General features: G+C 41.6%; 1 protein-coding gene across 2 annotated transcripts in view; it reads left to right on the plus strand.

Annotated features, from left to right (window-relative positions):
- Positions 1-25,861, plus strand: part of LOC105286456 (protein phosphatase Slingshot homolog 2) — a 95,275-nt gene that overhangs the window by 53,475 nt on the left and 15,939 nt on the right. For both annotated transcript variants that reach the window (XM_011351414.3, XM_011351415.3), the window contains 2 exons: positions 11,501-11,679; positions 16,786-16,851. In XM_011351414.3, the coding sequence (XP_011349716.1) occupies positions 11,501-11,679; positions 16,786-16,851 (245 nt within the window). The remainder of the gene's footprint in view (positions 1-11,500; positions 11,680-16,785; positions 16,852-25,861) is intronic.

Raw genomic sequence — 25,861 nt, forward strand, 5'->3', positions numbered from 1 at the left:
TATCGCGATAAATTATCGTCTCCCACGCGACCGCTGCTTTTCCGGGGTTTCGTAAGGTCACGTTCCGCGATAAAGCTGTGCAAACGTAGATACGATGGACGATCGTCTCGGCTCAGCGATAATATCGATAGTTCGCTGACGAAACGTACATTCATAATTCGCGATTGTGATCCAAGCTTCAGTAGTACAATTAAGAACGAAGATTCTGATCACTGTTACCTTGGGGCTACCTCATTCTTTTTTGCGATCAATATCCTTTAGAGAGATACGAATATGAAACTGCCACGAGCTATTCGCTGCAAATGTGTGTTAATCACGTGTACACTGCAGGCTGAAGAGCTAAATCTAGCGAGACCTGAAAGTTCCTTATAATTGGACCGCACACTTGACATTCTGTTACCGCGTTATGCGCGAGAGGATTAATAGCCGCTGGAAAATCATGATTTTTTCCAGGATGAGCAGTTGTACGACTTGGCGCGAACGTCGTGATTTATTTGGCGTTCCACGCCGTTGCTCGTGCCGGTCGTCACAGGCCGCTGCACAGTATGTGGTTTTCTGAGAGCTAGTAATGCCGCCAGCCATTCTTTTCGGCGGTAATTTACCTCTTTCCCAGAGACCAGCGAGTCCAATCGCTACGAAACTTACCGGAGCGGAGTCCAGCTCCCGCTCGATTCTAAGAGAACACGTCTTGGGGATCCCTTCGATGTTCATGCTACGATATCGGTTTTATATCAGTCACGTTTTTAAATTGCTGTCGGCATTGCTGCAATTGCGAAGAGTTAAGGGAGTTCCTCCTTTTTTCAGGGAAATCTATTACTGTTCCGATAATATATTATAATTTGAAGTTTTAAATTGCATTAGAAGATCGAGATTGATTGGTAATTATGATTTGCGTGTGAGGTCGATTGCAGTCCGTTAGATCATGGTGCAAATAGATATCGCATATGGCCACTTCCGGGATTACCGTGTTGAATAGCCCTGCAATTTGTCATTATGTGGTTGTATCAGGTGTATCTCGTCCCATTCGTACATCGTTATTGCTAGTTATGGTGCTTACACCGCGATGACCAGGCATTTTCCTCATCCTCGGGCGAGAAGGTGCAGGATCCAGGATTAATGACACAAACAGTGAATCTGTTTGGAGATATATAAAAAAATTATATCGAATAGATTATTAATTTACAAGACATTGTATCATTAACAAAGCTGAGAGCTTTCTGCATCGGCCCAGAAGCAAACCTGTTGACAAGTCCGAGCGAAACGTCGGGAAAGTATCGTTGGTTTCGGGTTGCCGAGACAAATTACGTATCTCGGCGCCGTTCCTGGGTCATGGGGTTAAAAGGCGGCGCGAGAGAGAAAGAAAGAGAAAGAAGCGAGCCAGTGAGCACGTAAACCGCGTTGCTTATCGTGCGTTTCATAAGTGTCACAATTGTCTCGGGTACAGCTCATTGCGCGGCTGGTCACGACACACTTTCATCACGGCCGGGGCACGTGATGCTCGACGATACGAGACTTCTGGTCGAGGGTTCGGGGCACGCGATCTGCAGGTACACCGGGGTACACGGGGAGCAAGATGGAAATCGCGGGTTCCGGCATTCTGCAAAACGGAGCCCGTTTCGTCATTCAGTCACATAATGGATCTCGCGAATCGCTGTGTTCGCCGCAACGGTTACGCAATCTTCGATTATCGAAAGTCACCCCGTTATTATTAGAAAGCGCCTTTTATTAACGACCCTCTCTCCGCGCGCGCCGCTACCGTTAATTCTGCATCGCCATCATAGTGAAGCTGTGCATCGGATACCGGATGGATTTCGAGATCCAAGTAAAAACGTCGGTCCAGATCGACAGTAAATACTCTGGGAACGTTGGCACGTACATTACGAGCGAAAGTAGTCGGTCTTGCGAGCCCGACAATTGCCGCAAATGCGTGGAAGTTTTTTGCGCTGAGCGATTGGCGGCGAGCGAATGCAGATGCACCTCGTTTCACTGGATCGAAGGAATTGGAAATGTTCTTATTTTTTTCTTTCTTTTTACTTTCTTCGAATCCGCTGAAATGCAGTTGTCGGATGAGTTCGGGTGGATTTTCACTCTTTTAAGTAGATGAAAATTTATATTTCTCAGTGAGTCTCTAGTTTAATGTGTCGGAGAACATGACTAAAATTTCTAAAGAGGATTTAACGCACGTATTGATATTTACATTACACACACGTGAGTTTTATTTCTTCTACACGAGGAGGATTCAAGTTTCGTTAACACGAAACGGTGAAAGCTACGAAACGGTAAGACTATATAGAGGATCAATTTATCATGACGAATTGATCGTGCTCTTTAATTCGCACTGCAGAATTACGTAAACGTGCTGTCACAATGTATCAATCATCACGACAACGAAACAGAAGCCGTGGAAATTGTCGACGTTTTTTTTTGCTGACAAAACCTATGAATACTTGAACTGCGTCATGTATAATATAATACACTTGCATAATACGCACCGTGTCAAAACACGTGTGCATTTTTTTCGTGACATAATCGTGGTGTAAGAAATGATTGGGATTACATGAGCCGGGCGGTAGGCTCAAGAAAAAAAGATTTAGAGAGAAAGCAAAGCTTGTAATAAATTACACGACCGAGATCGAGGAGAGCTTTGCAGTAATCCTGAAGATCAATGCATGTTTCGAAACATGAACGGCTAAAGCAACTAAATACCAAACGTTTCGTGAGAAAGCTATAATAGTTATTTGATTACCATATAAATAAATATACTCGACAAACACGTAAAATTGTGTGTATAAAAGATTCTACAGGCAACAAGAACATATTTTATTTAAACGTATCTTTCGCCTTTTAATTTATGTAATTAAAAAGACGACATTTTGTATTTTACGATAGAATTCAAAGTTCCACCGTTTAGGAATTCTCTTTTATTGTCTGTCGAATATCCGCGATCTTTTTCATCGATTCCGACGAAATCCCTTTAAGGATAAACCAATCGAGCGTGAAACGTTACTGATCGGTACGGTAAACGTTAAGAGGGACAGCGCAAGTGGATAACTACTACCGGGTGGTCCAAGATAAATTGGATTTCGCGACGATTGATTGCAAGGCCGATGGGGTCGATTATTGCATTGTTACGCGTGTTATTTTGATAGCCGTGAAATCGACGGCAGTTATGTAGATACGTCGCTCAAAACGCCAAGAAGAACACGATATATTTTTAAATGAAATATAATCAAGTATATCTATGTGCTTCACTACTTCAAATATAAGTTTGAATAAATTTTAATTTTTAATTTTGTGCAATAAAGATTAAATTAAAATTATTACTGGCTGCAATAAAAAAAAAGAATCGAGCGAAAATTATATATGAACGAGTACGAATTACTCTGATTGATAAATTTCCATAGTATCTTTTGATGTTTTCTAAATTTATTCATGTTTGAAAATTGCTTGGCCTCTATTTGTACTGATCATCTCGACTATGAATTTGTTTGATAAAAGATTTACCCGAGCAAGATAAAAGAACATGCGAATAGAATTTTCTTTGTGTCGGATTTCTCCGTTGAGCTAATTCGACTCTTTCAACAGCACTCTTCTATTATTATTCTCTCGCAATAATAAACTATCCCCGAACACGCGTGTGGCTACGTTTAACCCGACCAAGAAAATCTTGACAGAAACCGACGTTTGCATCACTCGCAGTTGAACGTTAAGCGACTCGCGAATCGATCATTCTGCTTATGTCTTTAAAAAGTTTATTTTTAAAGAGAGATCTGGTTCTCGTATTATCCAAAGTGCAAGAATCTTTTCTTCCCGTTCATTCCGTTTCCGGTTAAACTGTGTACTGTTTTTCATCTCAAAGATAATAATAATGTTTATACAACAATACATCTGACTGTTGAGAACGTTTTCAAAAAATTCACTAAAGCACGCGAATGCGAGTGAGATAGTCGAAACTGCTTGCCAAGGAAAGATGAAAAGATAAGAGCGCATCTCGACAGTGCATATCCCTCATTTTAAACAAGACCAGCGTCGTATTCGCGATATCTCCTGGACGATCAATCCGCCGAGGATTCGCCCTCGATCAACCGGTCCACCAGGACGCACAGTGAAACCGGAAACGGTCGGAAACGCGAGACGCACATTCGAGGCTATCTCGATCAGCGATGGATCATGATAATCGGCACGTGTAGCCGTGCGTAGATAACGAAACGATTTTATCCGCGACGGCCTCGGGCGGATCAATGTCGCCGATCGGACCGAGTTTGGTCCAGGAACACCAACGGGGAAGACCTTATTTGGTTGGCTGGTAGCAAGCGGCGCGTACTAACTCGTTGAGTCATCATCGCTCGTCATAAATGCCGCCGCTGCATTCGGCGTGTCTCTTCATAAAGTCCTGAAGGGCCGCGACTGATCGATAAAGCCGCATACGAGCACGGAACAGAACGGAACGTCACACAGACCGCCCACTATCTGCGCCAAGCTCCTGAAGAACCTCTTCAAGGCCGTCCGGATGCTCCTCAGCATCTCCTCAGATTCGTTTCGTCGGCTGTCGAGATGATACTCGTCGCATCTGGGCGTACGGATTTAACTGTAAGCAGCGCAACAGAGTTTATGTCGGTAGTCTTCACGTGAAATTTGTCAATTTAATCAGCTTTTCTTGATGGGTACTGTAAGAAATACGATCGTAAGTACGTCATGTTGACACGCGCACACGACAATAGGCAGCACTTGCTGGATACCTTTGTCCAAGTAGCCGAAATACTTTACGCGAGGGCGCGTTGTCAGCGAGCGCTTGAGACGAGCTAGTCGCGGAAGTCGGAGCGGGCAGTCTGAGATCGATAATCAAATGAATAGGTAGTGCGAGAATCCATAACGAGCGAATCATCCTTTGTCTGTATCAAGTTCGGTATTAAATATAAGATATTGTTGGTGTTGCTAAATCACGAGTATTCTGACTATTCTCCATTCAAGCTCCCGATCCAAATCTACTCCAATAAGAAGAGATAATTTATAAGCATAATAACGGCTTATAGAGATAAAAAAAAAGAAAAAAAAAAAATATTACAGTACATAAAAATTTCGAAATTTACAAAATTTACAAAGATTTATAAATTTAATATAACAAATATGAGATGTCTGAAAGATATATAGTTACAATTGTGTTTTATTCTTTTTGTGCAGATGTTGTCTGTGCAATTATCCACATTTACTCTTCTTATAAATCTCATTCTTAATAATGAATGTTTTTCGTATCAAGCTGTGTACTTTTATCTTCTTCGATAAATGCGATGTTGTTCGATTCTTGTATCTTCTGATCAAATCTACATTCCGATCTTTCATTTCGCGTCGGTATCTCGTGATTTATACAGCAAAATTATCGCTGCAGCCGCAGAGAAAAAGCACCCGTCTTTCGTACTTGTCTCGCGATTCGCTTTCATTCGTAGATGCAGTTGCATTGTACATGACTTTTGCCTTTACACGCGAGCATACGCTGATCGAGACACGATCGCAAAACACTTTCACGGTGGTGGCCTTTCGCGACGCCTCTCGTGGGATCACCGTGCCTCGGGAATCGGTTGGGATCGGGACGAGCGACCTAGTTTTTGACGTTAACAAATGCCGCTGCCTCCCGATATACGTTCGTCTCGAGTTTGTCGGATTCGTTTGCCTCGGCAATAATCTCACGCTGAAATATGGGACATGGATAAATAACAATTCTGCCGAAAATAAATTCTGTTTGTGTGCTCGATCAGATAAACGTGGTAGACGATTGCGATGTTAATTCTGGATTCGTAAACGTCCCTTATGGGATTAGAAAATATTTACGGGTGGGTCAGAATTTTGTAAATCAGTACACGTGCTGAATTCACGAGACCCAAGGCGCGCGTGCGGTGTCTCTGCTCCAGGCAAGCTTTAAACAATCTCCAGACATCCAACATTGGAATCTGTGGTTTGTCAGACGAGTGATTATTAATCTGAACTTAAGTTAACGTCGTCTACGTGAAAGGAGACGCCGGCAAAGGCACTGAAAAGTCTGAACGCGACCTTGGCCAACCTGATTCATGTTAATCCCGCGCCACCCTCTTCAAGATCGCTCGCGAAAAACAGCTGGAGATATATTCGTAGGCGCGTCCTTTCGTTGCATGTGCTGTGCTCCTCGGTACTGGGGTCTGCAGCGGGAGAAATGACCGTCTGGAGATGCTATCGTTCTCTTAACTACGAGTTATGCCCCGGGCGTACCGGACTCTTCCTCTCGTTTGCTATAATCCCCTCCCGCCCTCAGGATTCTTTCCAGCTTTCGATAACGATTATCTCGTTTAGACGCTGTAGCGAGAGACTCTCCATCGAGAGATTAAACGACTGGAAGTGGCCCCTCGAGACGAAACGTGCAAGCCACGAGCTGTAATTTCGGTGTCACGTGGCCTAAATAAAATCACGCGTGCGATGTCGTGATAGCTGTTTTTTTTTATTCAGAAAGATCAGTGATTCTCAGCCCCATTGTTGCAGCTTTTGTCTTCAGGCAATTGCTTGGACTTCCATATGGAACGATAACGAGCTGTTTAAATTAAAGTTTACGTAACACTAGGTCTCATATATTTAACAATTAACACAAGCATGAAAAATGATTTATTTAAGCATAATTCGCCGTTGATGGAAACATGACATACTTAACGTGTTGTTTTATAATCTTGGATTTTGCATCTGATAATTATAAAACATCTCTGTGCTCGCACACAATGCACTACCAGCTCATCGATTATTCAAATATTCATTTTGACCTCAATTAAATATCTCGCGATTTCACACGGCTCTAAATCCGTAGGGGAACGATCCTCCAAAGTGAGCACGCCGTTACGTCGTCTTACGATGTAAATCTAATCATCGTTCGATTTCCAGCCGCGTCCTTTCCATCGCGATTCGACGGATCGGGACACGATTTCTAAGCGAACGATCCTAATGGCACACTTGAGAGTCTCTCGCAATCTCGTATCTTGTATCGTATACGCTGACATGTATCTTCTGGTACGCGACGTTTATACCGTCCCTCTTGTATCTGAATTTTTTCCTTGGCATGAATCTGATATCGAATTCTAATTTTACTATTATAAACTAGGTTGAATTTGAAGCAACTCGTCGACGAATTAAACTCACAGATTGTAAATCGATAGGAAGACATCTTTCATTTATTGGATTCTATATCTACATCGAATTTATTAATACCTAATTGTTGAAATATTTATATATATATATATATATTATACAGGGTGTCCCGGGTTTTAACCGACAAACTGCGGGAGCATATTCTACTAGTGGAAATAAGAAAAAATTCTTATATCGAGTTTGCTTAGAAATGCTTTATTACAAAGTTATAAACCAATATTGAAAAGAAATATGAGATAAGTAACAACGGATTTTTTCACAAAAATAAAAATTATCTACGCAATGATTTAGTGACGCATTTCAAAATGTTGTCCTTGCACATCGATACAAGCTAGACATCGACGTAGTACAGAATTTGTTACGGTACGACATTCCTGAAAATTTTGTTGCATCTCAGTAACTGAATTAGTAATTCGTTGCTTTAAATCTATCTGGTACTCTCCTGTTAGGAATCTACGTTGATACTCTCGTACGGCAGCTCGTGCATGTCCGTCACGGAATCCGTACACGAAATGAATATCGGTGTATTCCTCATTTGAAAACACTTTTGGCATTCTGATAGTAATTGCTAGTTGACACGACGATTGAAATCTAACGGCTACTGTTGTGAAAGTAACAATCATACTGAATCGTTTCAACATAGTGAACATGAATACATGTGAATACACGTAACATAAACATCTTCGACCTTCCAAATTCTACACTATGTTCCGTTGTTACTTATCTCATATTTCTTTTCAATATTGGTTTATAACTTTGTAATAAAGTATTTCTAAGCAAACTCGATATAAGAATTTTTTCGTATTTCCACTAGTAGAATATGCTCCCGCAGTTTGTCGGTTAAAACCCGGGACACCCTGTATATTATAAATATGAAAGCTCAAATCTTTTGTGAAATTACATTTTGTTCTGTGTTAAAGAAAAGTAGCAGGATTTTATAGGCAGATAATGCTATAAGATTTGGTGAAAATAGAGATGTTGAGCATAGTCGAAATATTAGGAGAAACGCGAAACAACACGTTGCAACAATATGCTTGCTACGGTAAAAGTAACTCTCGTTTCCGATGCTTGAGAATCTTGATCCTTTCTTAAACGATGAACACGTTATAATGATGAAGATTATCGTAGGCAGTACACACACATATGCACATTGATTCGCGACGTCAACCGCGTGACTGTCAACCGGTCTGGGAATTCTAATTCACTATGTGACATGTTATTTCGCTATTAAACTTTTCTCGGTATCGCGTCGTTTAACCGAATTAGTGTTTAACACATGCAGCATTGCAGCACTAATTTTGAAGCACTTTCGCGTTCACATTGAATGAAGATCTTTACGAGATGCATGCTTTGACTGAAGTTGGTGTGTCTTCAACTGGACAAACATCAAGGAACGTTTCTTTGACATATAAAGAGTAAATTTGCGATTAAATCTGTATATAGTGCCATTGTAATTTGTAAAACTGTAAAAATTGATTTAAGCATATCCTCCACTATATTTTCTTTTTATTTTTATAGAGAGATAAATAATACTTGCAAATTTTGAGTAATTTCTTATTTCGTAAGAAAAGATATAATGGGCATATCATTGACCTGAAGATTGGCGGAATTAATTAACTGAGAAAGATTACTGTCATAATAAAACTTTATTTATAAATGATGTTTTAATTTTCTTCGTCATGTGCTGATTATCGTAACTACGGAAGAAACGCGTGGTTGATGGTGTCTCGTAAGGAACGTAGATTAGCTAATTACTTATTCATTGGGGTCAACTACGTATAATTATGGGTCTGGAAATGCAAGTGTCCACATCCTATGTACATATAAGCGTTACGCCATCGTTTATGCTTAAAACAAATTCAACACCGAATTATAAGTCTCCTTGCAATTTTTCTGTGCATTGTGATTAGCAAATTAGCATTTCTTGCAAGGAATTATTAAAGCGAGACTTTCGAGTCTCCAGCAACACTATGCCAAAGAGTATTTTATAATTGTTGGCTTGACCGCAAAGTTCATGCGGATTTTTTTAGTAAAATTAAGAATTATTAAATATAAAGTTTTGTGTTTGAATTTTACTAAAATCCGCATGGACTATCCCGTCAATATCTTGATAATATCTTATTATTTGTAATTAATATCGTTTAGCTACGATATCAAGCTTGAAGACCAGCTTTTATGTCGACAGCTTTTCTTTTCTACCGATTTCGTCAAGACTTTCGCTGTTTCCTTGCTTCTGTGACGAGGATCTTTTTTGCGATTTTGTGGCATGTCGCCTTTCAAAGACACACTCGCACACAGATGAACGGATCGCATAATCGTGGCATTATTGATCGCGATCGGGAAACCGTTCCGCTCGATGATTAATGGCGAAACGAGCGAGACGGTTCGACAGCAAATCGTGACTACGATATCTGTCGCATGCATTAATCGATCACTTCCTCCTCTCGGATAGAAATGGGAAATTTTCAATGCTGAGAGCTGCATATCAACTGGAGAATTCAATTGTAAATTCAATTGTAAATCGGTTCATGGTAACTGATTTTGCAAATTTCATTAATTTATTGCATCTAAAATGAGAAACAATGCGGATCCTAACAATACTTCTGCGCTACATACATGTATTTTTTATCTTCTTTGCTGTTACCGTGTCTCATGGCCTTTCCTTGCGATTTTATTATTTTGTAATATATGATTTCACATTTACGATATATGATTATCTGCGAAAGTAACAGACAATATAAAGACTGCGTAATTAAGATATAATAACTCTAGACAAAGACGCTTGTATAGAAAGTACATGTCAATCAAGATTATTATCCGGAACAGTAACGGTCACTCACATTATCCTCCATTTTTGATCGCAAGGTGCAATATTTCCCGCATTTTCTTCTTTCCGCTCCAAATCCTAGAAACACATCGGTCGGCTTTAGTTCCACGTGTATTGATACATGAAACTTAATTAACTCTCTGCAAGGTAACCCTGCATTTATCATTTATTAACGTCCACGCTGTGCGTTTTGCGCTACGCGCGAATGCTCCCGCGCACGATTACCGCGATTCGTCTCCCTTTGTTTTTCTTCTTCTGCAAATGGGAAAAATCCGCAGAGCGCGCCAAGATGCAATCACCGAACCTCAGGTCTGTTATCGCGGTCAAGATTCCTCGCAGACAGCACGGAAGTGTTAATTGCTGCATTATATATTGCAAAAAACGCCCCGCCGACGCCCGACACCGCTCCGGTCGCCGCGTTTCCTGGCGACCCGTAAACTGGACGCACCCCGCAATCGGCGAACCGCGATGCTGAAAAATCGCGTCCGAGATACTCGCAAGTGGCACATCGCCATCGCTCGTTGCTCCTTTTGCATCCACCCATGCGTGTGATTTCTCGTAATTCGCGTGGTTCGCCGCCGCCGTCTTCTCCGATACTCTTCCACGGTAGCCGATGCGAGATAACGGACGGATCGGTGAAAGTAATTAAACAGTTCGTCCGGGAGTATCCGATGCATCGTTCGCGTGGTGGAAGTCGTAACCGTTCACGCGGAGATCACCGCGAGTGATATGTTCGCGGTTTAATCGAGCGAGCGAATTATTGTGGACGTTCTTCGTCTAATCGTTTCAACCGAGCTACAGCGGGGAATTTTATCCTGGAGATCCTACACGCGAAGATACGTGTTACTCGGATCGATCGTTGGTTCACATTCTCCGTGTTGTTCGTAGAATTCTCTCATTAATCTCTTTATTCATCTTGCAGACGAGCATAGAAATATCGAAGGCATAGCAAGCAAGAAATTATGTTACATCTTGGTCTCATTTTACCTTCGTACGTTTGATGAAAGTTCTTTTGCTTGGATAACAACCTTTTAACTGTAAGGCTTCAGAATAGAAACTATCAATATATATAATTAATAACGTCTAATTAAATAAAATACTATCCATCTCACTATTAAAACAGAAAAAGATAGTGCCATCCACGGGGTTGCGAGTAAATCAATGAATTTATCATAAGTGCATTGCAATGTATTATATTATGCCGTTTTACAAACTTTGATGCCAACTCTTGAGAAACGACGAGAATGTATTTAAAGTTTAGAATGTACTTACGTATTTTTTAAAATAATTTAATAATACTAGAGCGCTGAACAAAAAGACTAAAACTTTTGCGTGTCCCTATAATAGTTCTAATAACAGAGATATTCGAAAGCAGCTGTACATCTTTGGCTGCTACAATTGACGAACGTGGCTTAAATGCCCCCTCGTTCGTAAGCGGACTTTAAATGCCCGTCTGCGAGCTGTGCTTTAACAACCGTGAGTAATCAGAGACTTCCTCGTGGTTTTTTTCAGGCCGTGAAACTGGAGTCGGTGCATCCAGGAAGGACGCGGTATCTCGTCGTCGTCTCCTGCACGGGAAGGCAGGACGCCGAGGAGAGCTGCCTTCTCGGTATCGATTGCCATGCCAGGGCGACTGTCGGTCTTGTGCTTCGAGTTTTGGCCGACACAGCTATCACTCTCGACGGCGATGGGTGAGTCTGCACGATTGCTTCTCTTACTTGTGTCTCTCATTGCTGGTATCCGCCACGGCTCTCACCGCGAAAGCACATTACGGTCTCGCTGTTTCCTCTAATGTTTCTCACGATACCGCGAATTAGCACGTCGCGATGATTACTGATCCTCGCAATGAGTACCGCTTGTTTCGTCTTATTTATGACTCGTTACATTAGTCGTTAGCTACGAACACTTGCCGACGTTGAGCAATCAGTTTGTAGCTTTGCAGGTAGCCTGAGAGTCCCTCTTGCTTTCTTTCCGCTCGTACTTGTACGCGAACGAAATGAAAGTAGCTTTGATTGTGGAATTATATCGTGGAAAACGCCTTTTTATACGTTGGAAAACATATGATTTGTTTTTGATCGATTATTTGATCGTTAGTGAAAGATTATTCGTGGCTTACTCGGTTATGCTTGGTTTTATTGGAATCTTTTGAGATTGTGATATTAAATTTAAACACCGTAAAATAAAGGACATCATATACATGATAAGAATATCCGAATAATAACTGCGCGCTAGATGAACGTCATCATCGCTTATGTCATGAGCGCAACATGCATCTGCAGGCGTGACACAACGTAATGTATACCGTATAGTGACCCTGACATCCGATGTCTTCCTTTTTCCTTGATGTCACGGACGGTAGCATAACAGTTAGATTAATTGTTGGTTTTATTACAAAGCGTAAAGTGTATAATGCTTATTAATACACTTTCTATTGCAATGCGACTAACGTATATAATTAATATAATTAATGACAAGGAAGAACTCACTTTCCAGTTTGCATTTCCTCAATGTCAGAAAAAGTATTGATAGACACCCGGAAAATGCTTGCTTTCTCTATCTTTAATTTCCTATTCTCTTATCGACGCGGTGACCATAAATCCGTTATTACATACAGGGTGTCGTATCATAAATCAGGTGATACCGTTCCGATAATAAATTTTACAATGAATTTGGGGGTATTTTTGATGAGGAAAGACGAGAGCGAATTATCAGTTAATACAAATCTTTAACTTTTTATGTCATATATCTTGAGTTTTGAAGAAAACTTCCAATGCGACAATTCCGTGGAGAATAAATAAAATAGAGAAAGTGTTCTTTATTTACATTTTACGCTTGCTTTTCTAGACTTGTCTAATATTATATTTAAACACGCCCGTCTTTGCACGTGTAGATACACTTATAAAATTTTGATAGCATGGAATAATTAACGGTAACGTTTATTCAACTCTCGACACGGCTAAATTAATCAAAACATTTGCGGCTGAACGGAAACACGATACTTCTGAGACACTCTGTGTTGCTCCGATCGGATACATTTCGCTTGATTGAAATCCTGTGCGATTCAGACGTAACGCTGACATTACGCTACTCTACATCCGGCAACCTGACAGAACAACAGACATTTTCGAGGCATGCTGGCTAGGCTGCTTTCTAACGGCTGTGCCAACTTGTCTAATTCCTTCTGCTTTAAAGTGACTCATTGCCACGGCTCGACAAACGTTCAGACTAAATCTGCTGTCCGATAATTAGTTGAACGTGGTGGCAGAGATGACGATAGAGTTGCACACATACATGCTATGAAATGGAAAGGAGAGCATCACAGTGGGCGTTTTCGCGTAAACAGCAATAGTCTAACTATAGACTCTGTATACTGTCTTTTTACTCGTAACCGATGTAGACAATGCAGTCCACGTAGGCAACATAGGCTTATGTTTAACTGCTTTCTCCTCCTTTCTCCCGTCTTCGCAGAGTGCAGTTTTCATCCTTTATCAGAAACTAAATTTGATCTACAAAGCATTTTTTGCATTGAAGTTTCTGTTATCACTGATAAAACTTTGTAGCATATAGGATGGTTAATTTTATTTTTTTATTAAATTTTACTTTATTCAATTGCACGATCAATTATCGGTCCCAACGTATCGACATAATATATTACCTCTTCCATAAAGATTAATGCGAAGGTCGGCAGTCTCGAGCATAGGGAAATGGAGCGCGTTACCGTAAGGCACGCGTGTTGGGAGGCAAGGTACTTGACAGGTGAGTACCAAGGTTACGACGGAAGGTCTCGACATAACTTGCGAAATCGCGACGTGGAGTCGGATCGTACGGTTCAGCATGGTTGCCTACCTACCGCAATACGGCGCACAGTGTGAATCACACGCTTGCAGAGGAGCTTATTACGAAAAAGTTTATGTGGCATTGCAGAATACGGTATCTATGCACAGCTCTAGCTATTAAAATAGAGCTTGGATTAATTAAGGGAACCATAATTGCAGGCAGATGCGATGAATCTGATCCAGCGTGTTCTGAACGCTATTATTGTCCAGAACTAAGTTCAGCTTCAAAGTCTCGCAAGTTATTAAAAATAATTGCTTTTCTAGCGTTTTTCTATTCCAGATATACAATGCAGCTATTATCAGTCAATGTTATACTCTTTCTGCCTTTCTGAAACAGTTCGGGTAACAGTCCTGTAATTGTTCTGAAGTGATGGTCGTAAGATCTGACGCCTGATATACCGGGCGCGTCGCGGTTGCAGAGTTAATGGCCGTGGCATTTTCATATCAACGGCAGCGTGCACCAACAAAACGATTTCAATCGCGCCTGCACGGTCTCAACCAGTAGCTTTTCGCGCTGTTAGCGAACACCGGAACTTTGTCGCTTTTCCCCCTCGTGGACCTGAGCAAAAAGTCTATCCACGCGAAAGCACATTGACTGGGCGACGCGCGCTCGTGTTCGCGTTCGCGTCCGGTCGGGCGAGCAATTCTCGCAAAATTAGCGATAAAGGGACGGATGGACGGGCCGATGCGTGGCGAAGGGAAAAGGAGAAAGAAAAGGGCCGGCTATGGGAAAAGAAAATGAGCGCGAACGCCGGTCAGCTCGCGTTCCTCCGATGTCGATGACCCTCGGGGCGCGTGCGGTCGTCCCTCTTCTTCATCTTCCTCTTCCTCTGCTGCTGCTGCTGCTCCTCCTCCTCCTCCTCCTCCTTCATCTCATCCTCCTCTCGATGCAGCTGTCGCGAACCCACGAGGGGTCTCTTCTCCGCGCATTAAAACCCGCGATACGTCACTCGTTTTCTTGATCGGTCAACTTGGGAGTCTAAGCCAGTTGCAACAACTTTGCTTACCTAATCTCGAGCTGGATGCACCGTTCTTTGTTAAGTTACCTAGTGGCAACTGTGCGTCAGATAAAGAAAATGTAAAGTTAACGCATTTCAATGCCGTGACGGTCACGGTTCACCGGCTCTATGATATTAATAGTGTTTTATTGATACGCGTATAAGAACGCGCGCAGCCGGCTATATTCAGCAAGCTACGTGTGCCGATAATGGAGAGCAAATTAAACGAAATAACAAGCATTGCGAAAGACCACGCGTTCATTCGCCGTAACGCACGATCTAAGAACCTTTCTGCAGGCTTAATCGGAATCCAAGCGGTGTTGCGGTAAAGTCAAGTTGGTGTCAGCCAGCCGGGTCGGTGTAGCCGACCCTGTGCGCCAATCAAGCAATTAGAGCATCGTGTGACGTTACGCTGTTTTCTGAAGTGCCCATAATATCGTTACAACTTGGAAAATACCAATCCGAATCAACCAGAAAACTCGACATTACATTATCTTTCCCCAATTTCGATAATTTGTAAAATTTCGCTACGTTACACGTGACTGGTCTTTTTACAGAGTAGAAAGTTTTGTCGCATCTAAAAAGAGAAGCATTGCTATTTCTTCAAAGCGCACGCTGCAACTCGAAATCCGGCAGATCGCGAAACTTGTTTTTTTTTTTTCAATTTTTCGACCGATACTTATACCTCGGAGAAGCAAAAGGCCAACTATAAAATCCGTTGGTGGAATGTGCGTAGAGGGTAACTGTAATCGGCGAGAGAGGCGAATTGCGATCCGAAAGCAGAGGAACGCCCGGAGGAGGGCGTCCGTTTTACGATCAGGATGATAACGGTGCGAGCTGGGTAATTTCGGGATCGAGCAGCGGGGAACAGCAGGAGGAATTGCATTTTTTCTTCTTTTATATTTTCTCGACGAGAGAATGAAGGATCCGCGCGAATCTGCGACGTTGCGTGTAACAGGCCCAAATTCCGGGCCGCGAGCACTTTTGCGTAACTGATCGCGGCTGAGTTCGACGCTGACCATTCTTTTTATTCGATTGTGTGCGCTTACGTAACCGCAATATATCATGAATAATACTACGGTTGCGCAAGACATGATTTATAATTAGCTTACTTATTAGGCTGTTCCAGAGTGGGCGCTTTTTTTAAACATAAAAATGAATTTATGGAATGATAAAATTTATCATTGATATAATTTTTTCTCTTTTGGAGATTTCTTCTTGTTATTTCTTCTTGTTCCGCTAATTATTACGTCTCTTAAAGAACGTTTATAATACGTTGCAAAGTGACCCACTGACTATCCCACTGACTTGCATGCAAATTACATCGACATGATTTGTATGGCAAACTGTGTTCTATTGTTAAAATGAAAACTAAGTTTGCTGTTTAAGAGCGCATTTGCAGGTAAAAGAAAGTACATACACGTTATGCCTCGGACAGTCTATATAGCGTGCAGCCGTGCATGTGTAACAACGACTGACATGAGTACCGTTTCTTTGTGGGAAATACGAATCGGCGAACGGAATCGACTATAATTTCCTGGAAATCTGGTCAGTGCGCGTATTACGGCAGCGATTCGCGAATGCTTCTGCGGTGCGATCTCTTTTACATAATGCGTAATTAATGGCTCTGCGTTGAATGCGCTCCTCTCTTCTCATCGTCGTAACCGCGAGAATTGCATTACCATTATAGTCTTCAAATCCGGACATTTTGCTCGTCGATTTTAGTGGCGACCGTCCAACGAATAGCGAAATTGGGAAATTGCGGAGCATCAGCCGTCATTGGCAATTGATATTGTCAAACTCGAGTCGAACCGGGATATTTTAATGCATATCATGCTCGTTACTTTAGCATCATGATAAAATGCAGAATTGATAAAATTGAAGATAGCTGTAACGTGTAGAATTAATTATTAAAATGATTCAAGATTATAGTGATCTGATTCCTGGATTTCTTATTTTACAGGGGTTTCAAAGTCAGTGTTTGCGGTCGACAGCACATCTTCAAGCCCGTGTCTGTTCAGGCTATGTGGTAAGTCTGTATCTTTGACAAAATAGAACAAACTAGGTTGGCAATAGCACCAGAATGAAACAAAGAAAAAAAAGGAATAAATATTACGTTTGTGTCAAATACATCTTACTAATGGTTGTTTAGAGTAATGTTTCATATCTATGGTAAACGGTAAATCGCAATGCTTTCATCAATTCGCATAGTATTCGATATCTTTGTCGGTTATGCTAGGCGAGTCATGCGATTGAAAAAGAAGGATCATTGTCATAGGCCTAACAACCGTGGCTAATAGATAATGCCGGCATAATTGCACGACGAATGACCCGCGACGACTGTCGCTCGTGAAAGATGACAGATGTAAGAGAATCTCACATACACGCATATAAATAGTGGAATTTTATAATATTTAATGAAATCTTCTTAATTACAATTTTTATTTAATAAGATTAATAAAACTATATATTCGTATTAATATAAATTAATGCTAAGTTGAACAAACTGTCATGAAGAGCTCATCTGATCTCTTTTTCGAAGATTCCGTACAAACTGTGTTTTCATAGAAAAATACTTGATAAAAATATCGTATAGATAAATTGTTGAAGGAACGCAAACTAAGATCGATACTCGTGCATGTAGTTTGACATGTTTTTTTATAAATACTGGCAATTGTTGGGTAAATTTGAGGAAAAAGTTTTCGGTAATCTCACAATAATCCAAGAATAAATGATTTTGGAAGTAACGAAGTGAAGATTTGGAAACAATATTAATAATATAATTAATATTTATTCTTTTGGTTTTGCATTAATATAACGCAGAGTAAGTTATTTAAAAATGAAGAGAAGTACAATTACGTGCGGAAATACAATGTCGAGTGAGTACAATAAAGACAGAGCCCGCAGTGAATGATTCGGGGGTGGGATGACGAAGATGTTATCGATGCGGAAGAGGCTCGAGCGAGAGCGAAAAGAAAAATCAGGCGTGGGCCGTGGCTTAATTGGTCGACATCAACAATTGCCCTATGCGCGGTCGGACGGAGAACAGGAACTTTCTTGGCTGCCCAGCCTCTTCCGGTGTCGGATTTTTCAGTACAGGCGAAAACGCCGTCGTCTCTTCCCACACGGGTCGCTTCACGATTTTACGTTCGATCTCTCCTCGTCGCGTAACTTTCAATTGTCAGATGGAGAATGAAATCCCGTGAAAACGGTCTATTGCAAAAATGACATTTAATCTTTTACAGTTACAATAAAATATTTTTTAATTCAGTATTTAATATAATATTTAATACATATACTTCGTAATTAATAATATCATCACAAAAAATAATAGATACGTTGTCTGAGAAGTGAATGACGTGTAGAGAGTCGTGTTTCCACGAGAAATAAATTCAGAAATAAGACAGAGAATTTTAGTGTGTTGATTTAGTACTTTTTAATTGTTCTACGTGCATATTTTAATCGAATACATCGTTTAGTGACTAGTAGAGTAGGCGTCGTCTCCTTATTCGTTTTATTCCGCGTGACCTACGACTCGAGATTTGTTATTTCTGGTGCTGCCAGTGTGCTTGGACGGTGTCTGGCTTATAAATAGTCTGGCCTCCGATCAGCCACGTGCGTTAGCGTTAGCGCGTGGATTTTTGCAAAGGTGCGATCGGCTTGACGTGCGTGGGCGCGTACACCTTTGATGTCGACCGCGATGTGAATTTTTGTAGGCGTACTAATAGATTAGTTCGCAAATTGATTTACGTGTGTGCGTACGGATGTATGAGCTACAATGCTCACGCAACAATTGCATCGAGGAAGCAGCAGCGATGAATAAGAACGGATGCTTGAAATGAGAAGAGAAAGTATAGAGAGAGACACAGTGCTACTGACAATGAAACAAAAGGGTATATCTTCATCATCATCATCAAAAAGGAAAGTGAAAAGCTGTCGCGTATTAAAAATCAACTTTTCCGGCCTTGCCATATCTTTTTATATTTCTTAATCTTATTCTTTTTCCTACTTTGACAAAATGCTAAAGATGTTTTTCTACAAGTAAAACTTAACTTCACAATTTAATGATTTAATTGCATCCAATGATTGAGATGCAATTTTACTAAAATGTCGTTAACAAAATTGAATTTCAAATTTACTAATATCTGAAATCGATCCTACAGTGATCGTTAATTAATTTCGAGTAGCAAGATTTGATGAGAACGCGTTCTCGTTTCAGCATTTTCTACTGAACTGATGTTAACTCAGAAAAACCCCCTTTAAACCGGAAACTCTTGCACACAATATACCATTGTATCTTAAAGATTGATCGCTAGACGATACGCAACGTGTCCAAGTGCATCGTGCATTATGAGACGAACACCGCGATGTCGGGAGCAGCGTCGGTCTCCTCTCGTCGACGACGACGACGACGACGTCGACGTCGTCGTCGTCCTATTTTTGGAGAAGCCTCGTTGCTCTCGACTATCGCACCTCGTGGTGGGGTTGGTTACGACCATGGACCATCGCCCGCGCCATTTATGGGCGCGTCGCGACGCGTGGTCACTTTGCCGAATTTTACCACGTGGTCGCGCGGCACCGAACGAATCCCTCTTGGAACCACGCCGTTTCCGCATGAGTTTGCACTTTCGTGCTCGATTCCGCTTTGTTACGTAATTATTACTCGTATTATTGCAACAACATCGTGAACTTCACGATGATTACATGTAGCAAGTAATTAAAAGATTTTCCGTCGAGATTCGTCTATCGTAAAATAATTTATTTCTTTTGATAGTGGAGGGAAAAGGTAGAGCAAAATCGTTCCTCGTGAAGAACATGAATGTACATCTAAAAATTATCTTATACACGTACACGACATTATACATGGTATCTCGACATGCTACGAAATTTCACACTGGAGTAAGAGAGACCTCCTTTCTCTACCTCCCGTGCGCTCATGTGGGTGGCCGGTCGTAGACGTAACCCACATACGTAATTGCGAGCAAACGCAGGTACCTACCTCGTCTGACTTGAAAGCTTGATCGTTACGGATGGGACCACCTCTCCGATCCTAAAACTCGCCGCTCAGTGTCAAGTGTGAAATATAGGCGTACTTGGTTCTGCGGTCTCGATATTTTCTTTGCGAGCGCTCATGCTATGCGGAGGAATGCTGTTTATGAACGTTCCTCTTCCCGGTCATATTTTTCAGTCTATTGTTACCATCTATTTTCGAAGAGCTCCAGAATGGTCGAACGTGAACTCCCGGTCGCGACTTGTCGTTTTGAACGCCCGTCGATGTTCTCGTCGATCTCTCTTTGCACAAGATACCTTGACACAGAATTTCCAAACTGCCGGTCGCCGCAGTAGATTATGAACGCCCCCTTAGTAGTGTACCACCTGGTGCCTGATACCATATACCGGATTAACTGATGCATTTCATACAGGTTTTTAATTAACATCGATCAACGATTCGCAAGATTAATTGATGCATAGCTTTGTCATCAAACACGTAAACATGAAAGATATATATATATATAATTTTGAGAAATTCTAGTAAAATGAGAGAGCTATTAAAAAGAAATATATGTAAATACATAATAATGTATTAAAAATATTCACTCTTACGATGTAAAAGAGTGTTATGAACTCTACCTTGAAATTTTTTTCTGAAAAAGTACACAACATCATAAACGCACACATGCACGCAGAGAGAAAGTATATGTATGAAGTAAATTAATATCTTTTATACTTTTGCCCCAGATAAATCATGTTATACAGCATATATCCTGCTATAAATACTTGTGATTCAGCGAACGATAGTTTGCCGTCTGGTTTTTGTTCTGATCGATGCAAAAACACGTTAGGTCGACTGGTTTCCAGGTCGTGGTGACGGGTTCAGGTGTGGTGAATGTCCAGCAATGAGTATTCTTTGTCCTCGTTCGCGTACATAATTTCTTGCTTGAACAAAGATTCCTCTAATCAATCAGCACGAAGTGCCGATTTGAACGAACGTAACTCGCGGTGGCTCATCGATGACATGGACATATCAAAGGATGATGAAAGGCCAAAAGGAAAGCGTGGTCTCGTACCTTTCACAACCCCGGCAGGCAGGAAGTCTTCTTGGATCATTGGGAATCAATGAACTTCGGACGGATGGACGGAGAGACAGCCGGTCCCGGAACCGGTTCCTGACCGGATGACGAAGACGAGAACTCGAAATGACACCTCGCTCTATGATGAGATTGCCGGCACTCGTACGGCGTTCTCATAATTGATGCGATCGTACCGATAGCGCGAGCGGTCGCATCACGACAATCCTGCGAGCATACTTCGCAGGATCTATTCCAAGAGAAACCGGATTGCTAATTTGTTTCATACATAAACCCATTATTTAAGAAGCTGAAGAATGTTGGTTCTATTCGATAAATCATACACTGTGCACAGAAAAGAGCTATCACGGCGCGAATCAGTGCCTACTCATTTTGTTACATCATTTTAGATGCTTTTTTTAATGAACAATTTGCGCATACTGAAACGCGAAAAGTTGACGAGTTTATTTTAATTCTGTTCGAGTTCGTATTAATCAGATATTTCGAACGACCTTACAACGTTGAGTAACGTTCTTCTGCCTCTTACTTAACGGATGTTTCAGGGATCGCATGAATGAACAGGATTAATACAACTGCTAAGCTTTTAAGTCGTAAATTCTCGTTGAAACGAAGCAGATAACAAGTTATAGCTGTTATCGTCGTGCGACGTCGATCTGCATGAGCGCTCATGCTACCAGGGTCTTGCGGATGCGTTTCTTCACGATCGCCGATCTAAGAGACACCGATGCTAGATGCTGTCAATTATCGGCGAGATTAATCGGTCGTCGGCCTGTTCGAGACTTTGCTACTCCTTGCTTTATATTTCGTGCGGAGGTTGTCGACTCCGATTCGCGCGTTTTCACTTTTTGTCAGAGAAACCTCCGCCGATTTCAGCGTAAAGCCGCTTTCACGTTGTCCGATACCGACGCGATTTATTGCGTTGTTGAAAGAGACACAGTGATATCGCTCGCGTTTTGGACATGCAAACCTGAAAGAGCGACGCTACTTTGCTCATGTAAAAGCGAATTTCTCACGCCTTTGCCTTTCTAGATTTATCTGATACACGAGAGGAAAACATTTGAATATTTATCCTGACGATAAAGTATAAATTCTCACTATAAAATTTTCATAAAACTAATTAATGACGACATTTAGATATTCAATGTCCACCAAAATTTATCCGCAATTTCATACTCGTTGATGCAAAGTTATTCATGTTATTCTCTACATCGTTTTACTGAATTGACGTAGTATTCATGTGCACGTTAATCTGGTTTGTAACCTCAGCAGATTTTTTCGCTCTTGCTGGTCTCGCATGTTCGCCGCAGCGTTTTAGAACTAATGCACAGAATTAATTTGGATAAAGTTTACTGGCTGACGGTTGTTGCTAACAGACTTTGTGTCACAGCTCGGTGGAGACTACGCGTACATATCACGCACGTTAGCACGCACGCTTACAAGACCATGATATGGTGTTTAATGGAATTCGTCTGTCACGCGCAGGCGGACGAGCCCGATAACTTCATTCTCTTGTCCGTGTCAGTCAGACGGCGAAGTAGATAACAGACGCGGACTCGAGTTACCACGTTATCTCGTCATCAGCCTTGCATTCCCTTGATTTTGTCACTGCCAACTCGTCATGCCTCTGCTACTATGTAGAATACAACAAAAGTACGCCAGCATTGAAGCGTTGATATTTGCGAAAAGGATACTGGGGTGATATTCGATAGCGACTTATTCATGCCTCGATTCATGCCTCTTCCGTAAGGATCGTCGTCTGAAATTTTCAACGGGAGATCTGCATTTCCTCTAATGGCCAATCACGCGGCCAGTCAACCCCGTTTCTGCCTCCCTCTTGTCAATCGATGACGCGATAGCTTTCGAAGCACCTATCTCGAACTTCCGCCATCTCTTCGCTAAGTCTCCATTCTGGTCTATTCTGGCGTTGCCTTGTTCGCTCCATCACATCGAGTTCCCTTCGAAGAGGCGTGCCGGTGAGACAACTTCCCGAACTGATAGCGGAACGCTGAATGAGGGGTGATAACTTGGTTGTGTCTCTTCTGTTGCATAATCATGATAGCACGGCGCATGCAATTGGTGCCGACTGCACGGTGAACGTGACAATTGATTGCATTAAGATTTGCACGTATGTAATGTTCAACATCTTCTTTTGAGATTTTATTGTCTGCTTTACTTTTTATGCAATAAAAGTTTGACAATTTGGCAAACGTGTATTTCAACGATATTGATTGTTTTGCCTCCAATTTTACACCAGTTTAGACTTTATTTTACATCTGAGAAGAGATGAGAACGAAAAATATGAAGATACAAATCTTTCGTAGATTATTATTTCTGGAAATGAGTTTCAGTTTTTATGTTTAATTGCATGATAATACTGATATATGATATTGCTATTTCGTCCGTTTACCATAACTCTTTTGATATTTAAATACTTTTTACAGTTGTTTCCGTTTGCTATCTTGGTGATAGTTTCACGGAAGTAATCCGATCTTACACTGGCACCGATCCTTTTTTATTTCTCCATCAATTTAGCCGATAGTACTGGATCTTCAGGAATCGACGACAACGATAGCAACGACGATGGATCGATTGAAGAGAATCGGTTCCGGTTGGAAAGCTGACCGTTACCCTATTATACTGGTAGTCACAGTGCACGTTTGAGGTGGAAAGAATGTCACTGTACATCTTCCATCCAAGTGCCTTAGTACTCGGTGCGATCGTTAGAAGCCGATCCAGCTCGGGAAAGCTTTAGCCGCGAGCGTTGTCTTGTACCGTACTTCCTCTTTTAATCCCCATTTTAAACCCGCCTATTAAACCATCGGTCGCTCCACATACATCAGCGGAAATTGATAAACGATTTTCTGATAACTGCTATAATATACGTAAATGAGCGGATGTGCTGGTTCTCTCTTAAGATATTACCATGTAAAATATACGTATAAATATTCTTCGTTCCTTTTTTATAAATTACATATAATGAAACCTTAAGAGAGCAAAGTTCCGATTAAGAGAACAAAAATCCTCGATTTAATTGGTTGCTTCTTTAATCTCATTCTAGCAACTTATGCTTTCACGCGAGAGCGTGGCTGCTGCGGCAGAATCTTGATTTTCAAATCGTAAATATTTATACACGGCCAATAAAATCGATCTTTAATAGAATTCGGAAGTCGAGTCGGCGAAACAAAGTTTCACGAGGAGATCTCACGAAAGTTCTGCGCTTTCCTTCCTGCATATTAATCTCTTAGGAGAAATACCATCCAGGGAGCACGCTCTCTGAACAATATGCGACTGTTCAACAATAGATAAATAGTTGCTTCATTTTAGCGTGTTCTTTCTGTGCGGTTAATGAACTGCTTTTGATAGCTAATGCGCGTTCGCCATCAACATTTCCGCTCGATGTCCACTCCACGATAGACAAGTCTCAAGACTAGTTGTATCCTGGAAACCAAAAGCGCAATGCGCGACTCGGCTGCCGTGCCATTTAATTGTTTTTCACGGTCCGCTGCATAGGATCCAGCGGAAACTGCACGTGGAGCAGCGCACGGGTGTCGGCGAGATCCCTATCAGCGGCTAGTCGGTGGTTAACGCCTTAACCAGAGGTACCCGTTGATGTCGCCGAGGCTGTTCTCGCCGCGCTCCTGTGCACGTAGCATAATCGATTCCATTCCTTTCACTGTTGCAGCCGCCGCGCCGCCACCACGGCATGGGGAACGGGTCGCCGAGGAATACGCGAGACACGTATTTTTGCGCTCTTCCCCGCGAGCTGGGTAGAACGATCGCGATTGATTTATCCGGTTCAAGTCCGCGGTAATTGAATTCGATGCACGAATGGTAGACTTGAATCATCCTGCGTATCGAGATACTTATCGGGACTTATTAGATTTGGCCGTATAAGGAAACGTGTCCGTCTGTCGAGAGGTACGTGGTGACCTGTCTCGGATGTGAAGTGAAGGATATTGTTATAGATAAAAATGAGGGACTTGTGAGATTAGCAGATTTTTGTGGTAAAGTGAGGGGAGGATTATTGTATTATTGTCACGTGCATGTGAGATTACTACTGTTGCAATTTGACTGTAACTTTCTTATTATCGCCTTGAGCGCTTGTCTGCCATAATGAAGGCGAAAGACAAGAAGAGGCTACTTAACATTCCCGGCGAGGGTAGTTAAGAAGCCGTAAATATAAGTTACTATCGATATTTAAAGATGCGTATCGTTTAGATACAGTTACCGCAATTGAGGACGTAATTAAGCGTACCGCGGCGGAATATAAACCGGTGTGCGAGCGTTGAGAGTAAAATGCAAATGCCCGAGGTGTTCTGGTATTTTCTCGGCTTCCCGGCTGTTTTCTCGTAATTATTATTTGGCTGCTATTAAAAGTTATTAAATCCGAACACGTTCGCATTTCAGGGAGGCTAATAAATACTCGAGAGAACGTGGGGAACACGTACGTTCAGGTTCAGGTCGGAGCTATTATCCAGGCGTGTTCAGAATCGCGCGTGTTTGGAATCGCTCAAAATGTTCGTTCTCTGAAAATTGCCTGAGATATGACGCGAATGTCCGTAATGTCTGGTGCAAAAATAAATGTCAGAATAATCTGGAATAATTGTATGTCATTTTTCTTTCCATTATATGCCATGTTGCTCCATATTTTAATTATCGGCATTCGCTATTTTTCAATACCTTTTATCAAAGGTCGCAGCCATTGACGACCCCGATCGCTGTGATCGCATTCTCTTTCCAATTTGCGAACTGGATTTACTCGGTATATCCCTCGGTGTGTAACATTCGTATTTGTTCAGGACAATCGGGGCCAATCACTGTCTTCACGTTTCCACGTGGGATCTCCACTATTTCTCCTCGTAAATAGTACAAGCCGACAATGCCGAAATAGATTCACTGCTAACTTTCGCGATGGTCCCATAGATCTCGCGAAAGCCCCGTATGTTGATT

Source organism: Ooceraea biroi, chromosome 5 (genome assembly GCF_003672135.1).
Source record: "Ooceraea biroi isolate clonal line C1 chromosome 5, Obir_v5.4, whole genome shotgun sequence".
Lineage (NCBI taxonomy): Eukaryota > Metazoa > Arthropoda > Insecta > Hymenoptera > Formicidae > Ooceraea > Ooceraea biroi.